This window comes from Cyclopterus lumpus, chromosome 11, assembly GCF_009769545.1.
Source record: "Cyclopterus lumpus isolate fCycLum1 chromosome 11, fCycLum1.pri, whole genome shotgun sequence".
NCBI classification, from domain to species: Eukaryota; Metazoa; Chordata; class Actinopteri; order Perciformes; family Cyclopteridae; genus Cyclopterus; species Cyclopterus lumpus.
Window position 1 is genome coordinate 1365002 of NC_046976.1, and position 14315 is coordinate 1379316.

General features: G+C 40.8%; 1 protein-coding gene across 1 annotated transcript in view; it reads left to right on the top strand.

Moving 5' to 3' along the window:
• Positions 1-14315, top strand: part of thsd7aa (thrombospondin, type I, domain containing 7Aa) — a 165526-nt gene that overhangs the window by 116375 nt on the left and 34836 nt on the right. Inside the window, exons 8-11 of the mRNA XM_034545361.1 lie at positions 5913-6107; positions 9301-9541; positions 11968-12083; positions 13575-13707. Coding sequence (XP_034401252.1) covers positions 5913-6107; positions 9301-9541; positions 11968-12083; positions 13575-13707 — 685 coding nt within the window. The remainder of the gene's footprint in view (positions 1-5912; positions 6108-9300; positions 9542-11967; positions 12084-13574; positions 13708-14315) is intronic.

Consider the following 14315-nt stretch of genomic DNA (forward strand, 5'->3'; position numbering starts at 1 on the left):
GGAGAACCTTTTTTGTTTCTGGATCTCTTTAGGAGATACAGAGAACCTGTGACAGGTTCCACCCAGAACCCTCAGAACATTTTTGAAAAAGAGTGAATATAACTCACTTTTCAATAATTAATCAATTATTACCTAAATATTGTAATTCCATCCAATCTTTTTATTTCCCTTTTTCCTTGTGTGTGTGTGTGTGTGTGTGTGCGTGTGCGTGTGCGTGCGTGTGTTTGTGGGAACATGGCAATTATGGGTAGATTCCTGAACCACAGCACATAAGCTGCTAATGAGGGCTCTGGGGAGAAGGAGAGAAATAGAAAGATGGGGGTTGTTCATCAGATTCCATATTATACTCATAATCAAGGTCCCCATTCAAAGGCTGCAGTGCTTCGTGTTGTTGCAGTGATTGCCATCTTCCTCATCCCAAACCGACTTGCTTTCTACAACTAATTATCTTCATTCTCCATTTCCTGACACATTACAGGAAACCTGTAGTTGAACGATACTGTATTATGAAGCAGTAGGCCACATGATCACTGCTGAGATCTTTAATATAGATTTGAGTTTTCTAATGTTGAGATCAACAGCAGGTCTGAAGCGGAGCATGGCAGACATGTTGAACATGCTGTTTACTGGACATCATCCTCTGGTGTTTGCTTAACATTAAAGCTGCAGGCATTAAAGGCTGAATCCTTTATGGCTCAATTCTAGACATTTAATTAGGGAGGAAAGGAGGCTCTTGTATTTCACATGATCAAAGTGAGCCATTCATTCACAACATGTCATTTGCGTTTACTTCAACCAAGCCAAATGCTCTCTTACATTTTTTTCTTTGCATTACAGTGCCACATCAGGAGAAATGTAGTATTCTGGAATGTGTGGTGCTGTTTGTATTGTTTTTATGATGTAAGATCTGATCAGAATTTAAGTTTAAAACATTCAAACATGTAACTAACATTATCAACAGTGTGCTGCATAGCTATATCTACAGCAAGCCAACAAGGTCTGGCCCGTCCTGTCTTGCAATACCACTTCAACCACTAGATGCGATAGAGAGTCACTGTTGCGTAAAGCGTGCGGTAGCTGCAGGAGACGGACCCCCAGCACAAAGTTATCTCGGATTCAGTCAGTGCAAACTCAAGGAAACACAGGTTGGACCACAACTCTGTGACCTTTTCTTTCTCAGTCACTTTTGTGTTGCTCGACAATGACATGTGCCTGAGGCTGCGAGGTGGTGGAGTGGCTCGCCTCACAGTCGGAAGGGCCCGGGTTCTGTATGGCGTTTGCATGGAAGGACATGCAGCCTAGGTTAATAGAGTTGTGTTTCTACATGGAGCTAATATTATCCACACTCCGGGGAGAGGGATCCTCCTCTGTTGCTCTCCTGAAGGTTTCTTCCCTTTTTTCCCTGTCAAAGGTTATTTTTGGGGAGTTTTTCCTGATTCGATGTGAGGTCAAAGGTCAGGGATGTCGTATGTGTACAGATTGTAAAGCCCTCTGAGGCAAATTTATAATTTGTGATATTGGGCTATACAAAATAAACTGAATTGAATGGAATTGAACACGTCTATGCTATGCTAGCTGAATGTCTACTGTATGTATACAAGCTGCTTTTGCGTCAACTGGTTGAGTCGAAATAAACCATTAATTGAAAAGTGAAAATATTGAAAAGGGAGCTAGAGGGAGGACAGACATCAGAAAAGCACCGTAGGTAGACAGCTGTACAGAAAGAAAGACAAGAACAATTATTTTCCTTCCTTCATTGAGAAGCAATTTTTGTAAGAAAAACAATTAGCAATATTTTTGTTCTCAATTAGCATGAGTCTAGACTGTGGTGTGGACACATTTTTAGATCCAGAGGAAATCTCTAGCCAACCATTCCATGTTCATCACTCCCTCTTTTGCCTTTTGTTCTCCTTTTTCCATCCCTTTGTCCATTTAAATGGTGAATACATCCAGGTAAGTAGTTTACGTCCAAACCATGAAAAAGAAAACGTCAAGGTGACCTCATCTTCATCTTTCTGTGTTTCTTTCTCCTTCTCCTCCCATCTTCAGAAAGGCACTCAGCTAAAGACATGAAGGCTTCCTTTCATGGAGCCCTGTTGAATCAGACTTATTGGTCAATTAGATTAACACAGCCTGCTTCACGCAGTCAGCTTGGATTCTGTCTGCCTTTCTTCCCCATTACCTCTGACTGCGTAAAAGGCAATCTCCCCCGGATGTGGCAGAATTGAATAGAGGAGATATCAGGCTGTGTCTGGTACATTTCCACCAACAGTGGTTCATGCAGTTTGACTGATGTGTGTAATATTAAAAAGAAAATGGTCCCTTTGATCACTTCCATTGCTTGCTGAGCTCAGAATGAACTCGTATCACTTCAGCTTCCCAGATCCCAGAGTTTTACAGACTGATTTTGAGAAGAACTGAAACCCTTCCTTCCTGCTACGCCACAAGGCCTCTTTTGAAATGACTTTCATATCCACTGAAAATCTTTCACTTCCCAAAAAATACAAAATGTTGTGTTATTCTGTCTGGGAAGCACTTGTTCAGCCTGTTCCTGAAATTATCTTATCTGTTTATGTCATACTGGTAGCTGACGTGGTAGCTCTTGGGACACCTTACCTCCATCCTAATTGACAATGTAGGTCATTTGTTGTTGTCTTCCATCAAAAAAACAAGATGATCTTTTTCTGATCTGGTTCCCCCATCCTCGGGGGGAACTTCTTACCCTGACAACAATAATGCAAAGGTTTTCTGAGCTTCAACCACTATCTTTAATGTTAGTTTAAAGTGAGACGTAGATAGAACATGGTCTTGCAGGTAACAGAAAGATTGTGGTCATTGTTAATGGATGAAAATATTGCCTTCAAGCTGCAACTGATGAATTATTAAATCATACATTTCGATTCCAGTCAGATCTTAGATCCAATTTTTGACCCAACATAGATTTGTCAGGTCTAGAATGATCTATTTTGAAATGTGTTAAAAAAATTATTGACCTGACAAAAATCTGTTCTCTTAACAACATATTGATTACTATTGATTTTCCTTCAAGTTAAAATTGATTGATTGATTTTAAACCTTTGAACAACAAAGATCCAACTGCGATCGAACGGTTTATTTAATAAAGGTATGGTCAAGGACACTTCGACGTGTACTAGAAAACTAATGGTTCTCAATGGAAAGGGGTCACTACTAACACTATTCAATTCAATTCAGTTTATTTTGCATAACCCAGAATCACAAATTTTCCTCAGACTAATACATTATTTCCTGAAAGGAAAGGAAAGGAAATGTCCTTTCCTTTCCTTTACAGTCTGAATGTATGATGTGTGATGTCAAAAATATTATATCACACAAATAAAAACATAGATATATATTTTCAAACCATTCAGACTTTGGTTCACTGGGAATCACCCACAAATACCCTCCAAAACATATGTACTGGACAATATGCATTTTTAACAGTCGCTCCTGTCCAGTTGGATGTCTGGCTGTTCTTATTGCTGCTTTAATGGTTTGTGTTGACAAGCGTAGACCATAGGGAGTGTTTAATTATCAAGAGTCAACTCATGCAGTGTACCGCTAACAAAAGACATCATTGAAGCCATCAGTTTCAAAAAGACACTTTAATGATTTCCTTCAGCATCTATCCCATGGCTCCATATGTCCCCCGTCACCAACGCCACCCCACCCCCACAGCCATGTGGCGTCCCTCAGAGTTTCTCTTGACTGGAATCTTATTGATCTCCTGTTGTCTCCTTCTGATGAAAATGGATCTGTTTCCCCCCGGGGTCCCAGACATGTCATTCGACTCACTGGTTGCCATTCTTCCAGCCCTTCACAATGAGATTTTCACAGATATGGTCCTTCAGAGACAGGATGCGCTGAGATAGAATGGGATGAGAGTGAAGACGGCCTGCAGATCGGGATCAATATTTGACACGTCAGTATCACAGCACCCACACCCCTCCAAAACAGATCCTTGAAAAAAATGTCAAAAAGGAAACCAGTCTGCATTATAGTCTCTTAAGTCATTTAGGACTATTTGTATTGAAGAACGTAATGGTCCTGCAACTCATGCTTAACTTTCAAGGTTTCATCAATAGATCTGAGCCTCAAGCTCTGTAAAGAAATGACAAGTTGTATGCTGTTTGAGTACACCATGCCGAAGTCATCACAGTGATGTTTCCAGCTTTAGAATCATCATAATTAAAAGCTTTTTGATTAAAAAGTCCACAAAACTAATGGTAAATTGTTGTGAACAATTGCCTTAACAAAGAGTCATAATTAAATTAAATTCAGTTTATTTTGTATAGCCCAATATCACAAATTACAAATTTGCCTCAGAGGGCTTTACAATCTGTACACATACGACATCCCTGACCTTTGACCTCACATCGGATCAGGAAAAACTCCCCAAAAATAACCTTTGACAGGGAAAAAAGGGAAGAAACCTTCAGGAGAGCAACAGAGGAGGATCCCTCTCCTCGGATGGACAGAAGCAATAGATGTCATGTGTACAGAATGAACAGCATTTACAAAGTTACATAAACACATTACATGAATATGACAATGTATGAATGGAACTCCAATCCATGAAACAGAAGGGACTTGTCCTTTAACTGCTGTAAAGAATCACCGGGACGGTCAAAGATAACTAGAGATTCTTTACAGTGGTGTTTGATGCCAGGGCAATGCCATCTACAGAAACCACATCACCAGATAATTGATCTCTGAGGTGTTCAGGGCCAGTAAAATAACTTCAGTTTTGTCTGAGTTTAACATCAGGAAGTTGCAGGTCATCCATGTTTTTATGTCTTTAAGACATTCTTGAATTTTAGCGAGCTGGTTGGTCTCCTCTGGTTTGATCGATAGATATAATTGAGTATCATCTGCATAGCAATGAAAGTTTATGGAGTGTCTCCTGATAATGTTGCCCAAAGGAAGTATATATAAGGTAAATAAAATTGGTCCAAGCACAGAACCTTGTGGAACTCCGTGATTAACGTTGGTGGTCATTGAGGCTTCATCGTTTACAAATACAAACTGAGATCGATCTGATAAATAGGATTTAAACCAACTTAGTGCGGTACCTGAAATGCCAATCGACTGATCCAGTCTCTGTAATAGGATGTCATGATCAATGGTGTCGAACGCAGCACTAAGGTCTAATAATACCAGTACAGAGATGAGTCCCTTATCTGAAGCAATTAGGAGGTCATTTGTAATTTTCACCAGTGCTGTCTCTGTGCTGTGGTGTTTTCTAAATCCTGACTGAAACTCCTCAAATAAACTATTCTGATGTAGGAAGTCGCACAACTGATTTGCGACTACTTTCTCAAGGATCTTAGAGAGAAGGTTAGAGATTGGTCTGTAGTTAGCAAACACCTCTGGATTAAGAGTGGGCTTTTTCAGGAGAGGTTTAATTAACTTTGAAGGAATGTGGTACATGGCCTGTTAGCAAAGACACATTAACAATATCCAGCAGAGAGGTGCCAATTAAAGGCAACACATCTTTAAGCAGCCTTGTTGGGATGGGGTCTAAGACAGGTAGACGGTTTAGAAGTAGAAACCGTTGAAGACAATTGGTCTAGGTTAATGGGAGAAAAGCTATCCAAATATTTGGGATCCTTTTGTTCTTGAACTCAGCACGGGTCTTTACGACTGGTTGTTTTGTGGCCTCATAGCTATTGTTTTCATGGCAACAAGATCTCTTCTTGGATTCAGTAAGCTTTGCAACTGCTATAGGCCAGTCAGTAAAATTAAGCTACTCCTCCAGTGTGGCCAACAACTTGATACGAACAACCAGAGTTCTTCCTGTGCCTATGAAGCACATTTATCCTTATTGTATACTTGACCTTACTTTTTCTACTGATATATGTTTTGATATCCTATATCTGTCTGTGTCCTTCCAGGGCAATATGTGGGGAGGCAGCTCTGCCGTGACGCCATCCTGCCAATGCCGGTCATCTGTGAGGTGCCTTGCCCAAAGGACTGTGCCCTGAGCCCCTGGACCCCTTGGTCTCTATGCTCCCACACCTGCTCTGGAAAAAACACGGAGGGCATTCAGACCAGAGCTCGCTCCATCCTCGCCTATAATGCTGGAGAAGGTAAGAACTCTTAAGTCCTGCAATGGGAGGACAAGATATGGTTTTGCCAATACATGTGACTCATGTGGACCTCTCAACCAATCCTAATTGATTGAGAGGTTCACATGAGTCATATGAGTCTCATGAGTCACATGTCAGGTAATCCTGGACCAGCTATCCACAAAGAGCAGAACCACAGTGATGCCAGCTAGTGGTGCAAGCTTCAGAATTCCAGGTTTTCGCTGCATTTCACATTTATATTTCTCCTTATATACCAAGCGAAATGTCAAAATGAAATTAATTATTCTGTGTATTCCTCTCCAGCGACTGCAAAGGTTGTGGCTTGGGTTACTGTGATGTAGGGTAAGAAGTGACTGGAAGGATAACAAGCTCGCAGAGCTGTTACAAAACCTGAAGCACAGTGGTTATAATCATATTGTTAAACTGTATTGTATGATATGTTCGTTCCTTTTAAATTATTCACAAGGAAGTTGCCTTTGCTTCTATTCTAGATCTTTCCATGCTGTCATTGGTCAACCCAATCTTCGGTATTTTCATATTTAATGTTCTTAGACGACAGCGAAAGATTTCTGCTGATGTAGTAGTCTCCATGTGTTTAACTAGAGGGATGTAGATGTGTCTGCCTTAATGTAATCTGTCCCCGCTGATCTGCTGGCCCAGCAAAATCCCTGTGCTTGTAGGATAGGAAAGAAACCTCTTAAACACCAGCAGTAGCATTGAGTATTCCTTATCATTAAATGTTTCAAAGCCCAAGGTGAGGACTGGGTATCTAAATGGTGCTGGAATGGGACTGAAGCCAGTGCCTCTGGGTTAAAGCTCAACCCTCCAATCTGTCAATCACACTGTGAGAACTGAGCTAGTCTCACCGAACTTCATTGTGAGAGGAAACAGGAGGCTGCACATATGGTTAGTGTCTGGATTGGCAGCAGATCACAATTGTATCTTTTACGTCCCTGCTATCCTTTTAACAGCTGACGGCCGGACCACATTGCTGTCTTTGGCATATTCACATCAACACGGCATCCACGCTGGTTTCCATGGAGATGGATACTCCACCTCCTTTGCGCATGCTGGGTTTCAGGAGGAAATCCGTGGCAGATCACAAGGCTGCGTGCTGCGACTTATTTATTAGCTTTCCTTGCATTTCGGAGGCAGGCACCGCTGCAGTGCTGAGGCCTTTACACACTGGGGACGTTTCATTCTCGTGATTAATTCACACACTTATGTTTTTGCAAACTGTTGTTTTTCAATTCTTGACATGATAACTTTCACACATAATGCACATATAAAGGAAGCAGAGACCAGAACCACTGCTTGCATTCTTACTTTTTACAATAAATATCTGGACATATACACTGTGTAACCACAACATGCTCAATTAATTCAGAGCATTTTGTTAAAAGGAACTCAATGAAATGGCTTACAGTAGCTTAGGCTATACAATCATTTAGCTCAGACCAACTACCAGAAGCTGCTCTGGGTCAAGACAGAGGATCAGAGCAATTTTTTTTTTGTTCCTTTACTTGAAAAAATATTGCAACTGTTACAAATTGGCATCACTGCTTGCGTGATGTCCCATCTAGGAAATTACTGGTTAAATGAAAAAAGTCTGATTTATTGGCAAACAACATACTATACTCATTCTGTCTTATTTTTTTAAAACATGGGTCTTAATGTTGTTGTATTTTTGACAATCATTCCTATCAGTTATGTTAACTTAAGGAGCTAATAACTGGTAAATAATGAATACAAGTTCATAATATGATGACAATGATGATAATGCTGAAGAATTGTTTATAGGGCTACAAAAATGCCATAATCTGAAGCCATTATAGCTGCACCTTTTCTCAAATTCACGTTGAGTTTGATTAGTAGCACTTAAATATCTATCAATTAACTATTTAATTAGCTAGTGCAGCAATAATGGTGTGTCCTTCTATGAGTTAATGAGCTCCATGCCTGATAAATGACTGCCCTGATGAAATCCAATAACATATTTTCTAAAAGACCCTGTGAAGGACATGACCCCTGTGTGGAGGTCAGCCATATCTTCGGTCTGCGGCTCTTTCTCATGTCCAATTCAGACTCCCCATCACTGACTGGAAGATGTCGTTCGATGACTTCTGAGGCGCTAATGGCCGACGTTCTCCTCGGGGGTTCTCTTTTCCCCAGGATGATAGCTGCTGCAAATGACAGGGGTTCGCTGCGAATGGGGTCACATGGTGTGCACACCCCACCTGGATCCATAACTGGCTTCTGGCATTATGTCGACATTCTGCCCCCTGGGTCACCTGATCTCTGTGGTCGTCCCACTGATTTATCTCTCATGCTGAAAACCAAAGCTAAAAGCTAATCTATAGCACAGCACACAGACCCATACAGCAGTGAATAGCCATAGCCAACCAACCTGGATTCTGTTACTGTCACTGTTATAGGGCTTTGACGGCGATAATGACAACCATTTATGATTGCTGTATGACTGATCCTGTTTGCCCTAGCATACTGTACTTATTTAGTAGTAATGATAATAATTATGAATACTTATCTTTGGTCAACTACAATATAGGTTCATAGCTTTTAAATCAAGCATCACATTTAGTACTTCCTATTATTATTTCCTTGGATTTTCTGAAGGTAGTTCTCTTCTCTTTGTTTATTTTTCTAACCACCCAGTCATTCTTCTCCTCTGTGAAGAATGACTGCAGACAGCAGGTGCTTTGTATTTATACGTGTGTGACACTTCTAAGTTTTCTGTTTAGAAAGTGGACATCCAACATTGTGAGACTGATGGTCTCCATGGAGACTAGAAGCACTTCAGTGCCTTCCATTATGTCACAATGCCTCGTTGAATTTGAATGAAGTAACAATAATACAAGTTACTCATGTAGCACCATTCATTGCGGTCTTGGGGTCAAAATGTGTTCAAATGAGCCCAAGATAAAGAGAATGTGAGCCAAAGCACCTACTAGACACAGTCAATTACTAGGTCATAGAAACATCTCAGACCAGCCTTGAGTACTACACTTTATTTTGTGTCAGCTGGATTGGTCTCATGATTCTAGAATACCATTGTGTACCCAAAAGCTTAGAGGCGTTTCATCTTCCTGTATCTTCCTAGTACTGATGGCATTTGTGTTTCCATCTGAAGTCCAGCTAAGACATTGATGCAGTTTTGTGTTCCATCATTTCTCAGGTGGAATCCAGTGTCCCAACAACAGTGCTCTGCAGGAGGTGAGGAACTGCAATGACCACCCCTGCACGGTGTACCACTGGCAGACCGGCCTGTGGGGCCAGTGCATAGAGGACTCCTCCATTCCAGCCACCAACACGTCTGCGGGCCGAACACGCGGCGACGATGCCTCGTGCTCAGTGGGGATGCAGACCCGCAAGGTCATCTGTGTCCGGGTCAATGTGGGCCAGGTTCCTCCCAAAAAGTAAGATTCCACATAACTTCAGACAGATGCAGGTGCGAATAAAATACTTGAATGTCATTCCACCTCTGGTATAGACAGTGTAACACAGGAGGATTCAACTGGTGTCAAATTACATTACATTACATGTCATTTAGCTGACGCTTTTATCCAAAGCGAATTACAATAAATGAACAAGAATCAAGAATCAAGAAAGTAACGTTTCTTCAAGAAAGCCCAAACTACAAAAATGCCATAAGTAAGTGCCATTCAAGTGACACTGAAGTGCTAATCTATTTTTATTCAAGGTATAGTTGGAATAGATGGGTTTTTAGTTTCCTGCAGAAGAAATGATCAACATGTTAATAATAATCAGGCTTTGATGCTCAGGACAGAACAGATTTCGGCCCAGTGATTTCCAGGATGTGTACTGTATGATAATAGGATTTTTATTGAATCCTCATTATGACTGAACTTAGAAATGTGTTGCAAAGCTTGAGGTTTATATTGGGGTCCAGAGCCATGACGATGATGTCGGTGCACTTTACAAGCTTGAAGAGAAACTTCAATGTAAGTCATCAGTATAAAATAAGATTACATTTTAAAAAACTTGGATTAAAAACTTAAAGTTGGCTAGCCTGTGGAAATGATGGAAGGAGAAAATTATCCACGACTCAAAACACATTTCAGTAAAAAGCTTCCGATCACCAAGTTTAAAAATATGTAACTAGCTGTAGCTCATGTTCAGATTTTGATAAAAATATTCAGCACTTTACATTTGTTCTCTTTTAGATTCAAAGTCAGTTTTGGATAGATTTGTTGAAAGGCCTCTACTTTGTTTATCTGACTGGCTTCTTCTCTAATGAGGTTTATATGAGTAATACAATGTGAATTATTGGATTCTGTTCCAGAATCGACTGGGCATATACAGTATGCTACGTCACTCATGACTGAGTGGTTTGGACAAAACAATACAAACGCGTTCACGTATTAATATCAATGAACAGATATCTGCATAGGAATGCAAAATATTCAGATAACGGAATAAAATGTTGATATCCGAGTAGATTTGACTGATTGCATTGGAGTGGGCTTTGGTTGCATGCAGGTACGTTTGTGTGGAGAGATGAAACGCACGGGCAGAAATGCAGTCTCGGTACGCATCAGCAACCCAATTGATTGGCGAGGATTATTAAATGGTTTAAAATGAGCGTGTAAACTGGCTTCTTGTGAAACAATTAGTGCTTCACGTCGTCTCTCAACACAACTCCAGTGGCTAAGAGGTTAAAGGCGATGGCGTCCGAGGTTGCTTCCAAATGCTTCCATTTGTAAAAGTGAATGCAGCCTCAGTTTTTGGTTGCAGACAGTGTTTGCTTATGGCACGCCGTGCAGTTTAGTCTCCTGGTTAGTCGGTTGTTGCTGGTGTCTGGCAGAGGTGATAGCTGATGAGCTGTTCCAAGCATCTGGGTCTCTTTACCCCCTGAAGGCATCTACTGGGAACGTGAATTATATATTTATTTATTCAACGGAACGGGAGCATTATTCTGGCAGCTACTATGCAGGGAAACCCACCCCCAGCCCCCACGCTGCGTATGGAAATTAATCTCACTTTTTATTCCTGCGCTGACTCCTAAACCCACTGTTACATGCTGAGCAGTGAGCCCGCAGCCTTGGGACACACTTTCACATCAATGGAGAGAGCTTTCACCAGCAGCACCAGCTGCAGCCAGGATGTGAGGACAGCCGTCAGTAAACATACATTAACATTAGGTCATTCTAATGCATTAGGATGATAATAGAAAATTAAATGTGTATTAGGACATTCATTAATTGAGTGTCTGGTTCAAATGTGGTAAACACTGTGATTTTTGAATGCATGTGCATATATCATATGTCTTTGTTTGCCATAGAGCTTCTTCTCTTGCAACATTTTAATTGGCAATCTGCAATTCTGAGCAGAGCTCATTTCCAGGTTGGCTCGACACATCGATGGGGATTTCAGGATTTGGGATCAGGGTTCGGTTTCAGTGCCGCCTGGTAAATCACTACTGATGAAAATTAATTATTTTTCAGAATGCAATCATTTCCAAGAAGTGATGCTATGAGTAACAATCAATCAAAACAAGACAGTTGTGGCACTTTGTTGCAAGATGGAAACACATTTTAGACAAGTGTTTTCCAATTGTTGTTACTTTTTTTGGAAGGATAGTCTTAACTTTAACCTCTTAGTCTTTGGTTAACATGGAAGATGTATCACTGAACAGTAAGAATTGTAGTAGACACACACACAAACACACAGTCAAAGTCTCACAAAAGGTTTCAGAGCTGAAGTTGGGTACATTGGGAGTCTTGGGAACAGTGGTTTCTTTGGCTCTGAACCAGCACATCTCTATCAGATCATAAAGGGGTCTCTGTGTGTGTGCCTGAGCATGTCAATGATGTACTTTCAGGTGTCCGGAGAGTCTGCGCCCAGACACCGTCAGGCCCTGCCTGCTGCCGTGCAAGAGAGACTGTATCGTCACCCCGTACAGCGAATGGAGCCCCTGCCCGTCGACATGTCAAGCAGGTAGCTTGTTGGCTTCAGTGCACACAGTGAGGCCACATGCACAGGTTCCAACAGAGGGAATGCATTAAAGCCTCTATGACTGTGCTTCTCAATTAATGAAGCGCACCACATGTGCTCATCATTGTTTCAGCACCGGCAGAGAGATAATAACATCACCATGCACAGAGATGGAATACCCCAAATCTGTTTGGATTGTGACATATTTAATAAATGTTATGGGAACGCAGCAAAATCAGTCTTTACTAAAAGGAAAATATCGGAATAACAAGAACATTGTTATGTGCAGATGTTAAACATCATGGGTCTTTATTTCCCCCTACGAATCTCCGAGGTATTATTTCATAAGGGGGTAGAGAATTGTTACGATGTTAGTAGAGACCGCTGGGTGAATCCAGATGGGGTGAGCTGCTGACCAAATAAATAGCTGCTGGAAATCCTGATACTTTTGGCGAAATTGGAACCTATTTGCCAAGCAAGTATGTTATGTTAAGTAAGAGAGCTCCAAACAACGTTGTATGGCTGTAATTCCCCTGAGTCTTGCTTTATGTATTGGTATAGTTCCTCCCCGAAGGCATCTGCTGAACAAATACATAACTCACATCATTATCTTGTATCTATATAAAATATCCATGTGTCTTTCTCTTTGCTTAGTAGCTCTAAAAATGAGAACAGATTATCGATTAACAGCGTGGTTAGTGTTTCCGTTTTCTTGCTTTTTACCAGCACATATGCATAGACAAACAATCAATCACCCAAACAAAAATAATCACACCCCTCTCTTCTTCTCGTCATAACTCAGTAAAACTGAAATGCACGGATTGATAGACGTTTCTCTGATATTCATCAGCAATGATATACCCAAAGTAGAATACGCTCCTCATAATTTTAGATCTTGCCTTACGATTAACACGATTTTATGTTTTCTTCCTATCAACCCTGATCCAGTGAATCTTGTCTCTACATCCAGTGCAAACAGAACTGCTTATACAGCATGACTTTACATGTTGTAGATTTGCCAAGTTAAAGGAAAAAGAGGCTAAGCTAACTGTGCTCACTGTCAGAACTGGGGATCAGAATGTTCCTTCAATGTTCAATGCCCATCGGTTTCTAATACCGACACCCTTTAGCTTCTATATGAGACACACCAGGCTTTTAACTAACTCCAATGTAAACCCATGCTCACTGCTATTAGAGCAAATGACATAGTATGAAGAGCAAGAACGTCTGTTCAGGGAAGCTGTGTACTTGGGAGGTTTGGGGTGGTATTCAATAGACCACCTTATTGTAATAGCCTCCCTAGGTTTTGTAAAAGTTATTCTACATTGACATGTGTAATACAATACAGCAAATATTACCTTTTGAAATGAAGGACATGCTGGAACTCAAGAGGATTGTTCACTCTACTGCCTTTTGTATTAAACATTTAATCTCAGTTGCTCATAAAGCTACATACTCAAATGTACTCATGTGTTTTCTTGTGTCTGCGCTTAGGTGGTAACACCAAGAAGAAGCAGTACAGGAAACGTATTATGATCCAGATACCAGCCAATGGGGGACAGGACTGTCCCGAAGTTCTGAACCAGGACAGAGAGTGTGATGCTCCATCTATCTGTCAAGGATGCAGGTAAACTGGTCCTATCCAACCTGCACACATTACGGAGTGACAACCTCCTGTTATTACAAGTCAGAGTTCTGGGTAATTTTGGATGCCAATGATGTTCTCAAACGGCCAAAACAACTACAAAAGTGCCCACAAACCAATTCAATACAATTCAGTTTATTTTGTATAGCACAAAATCACAAATTACAAATTATCCTCAGAGGACTTTACAATCTGTACACATACGACATCCCTGACCTTTGACCTCACATGGGATCAGGAACAACTCCCAAAATATAGAAAAACAACTTTCACAGGGAAAAAAGGGAAGAAACCTTCAGGAGAGCAAAAGAGGAGGATCCCTCTCCCCGGATGGACAGAAGCAATAGATGTCATGTGTACAGATGAACAGAGTTACAGAGTTACTACACAGTCAATGAATATGACAGACATTATGAATAATACAACACATTCAATGAATATGACAGAATGAATGAATAATGAGTAGTAGGCATGGACCACAATCCAGATTTCCACAAATTGTCTGCAGTTATTGTTATTTAAATTCTGACTCAACTCGAGTCTACTGCTATTTTCACATACTCTTGCACCCTTTTGATGGCTCTCAATAT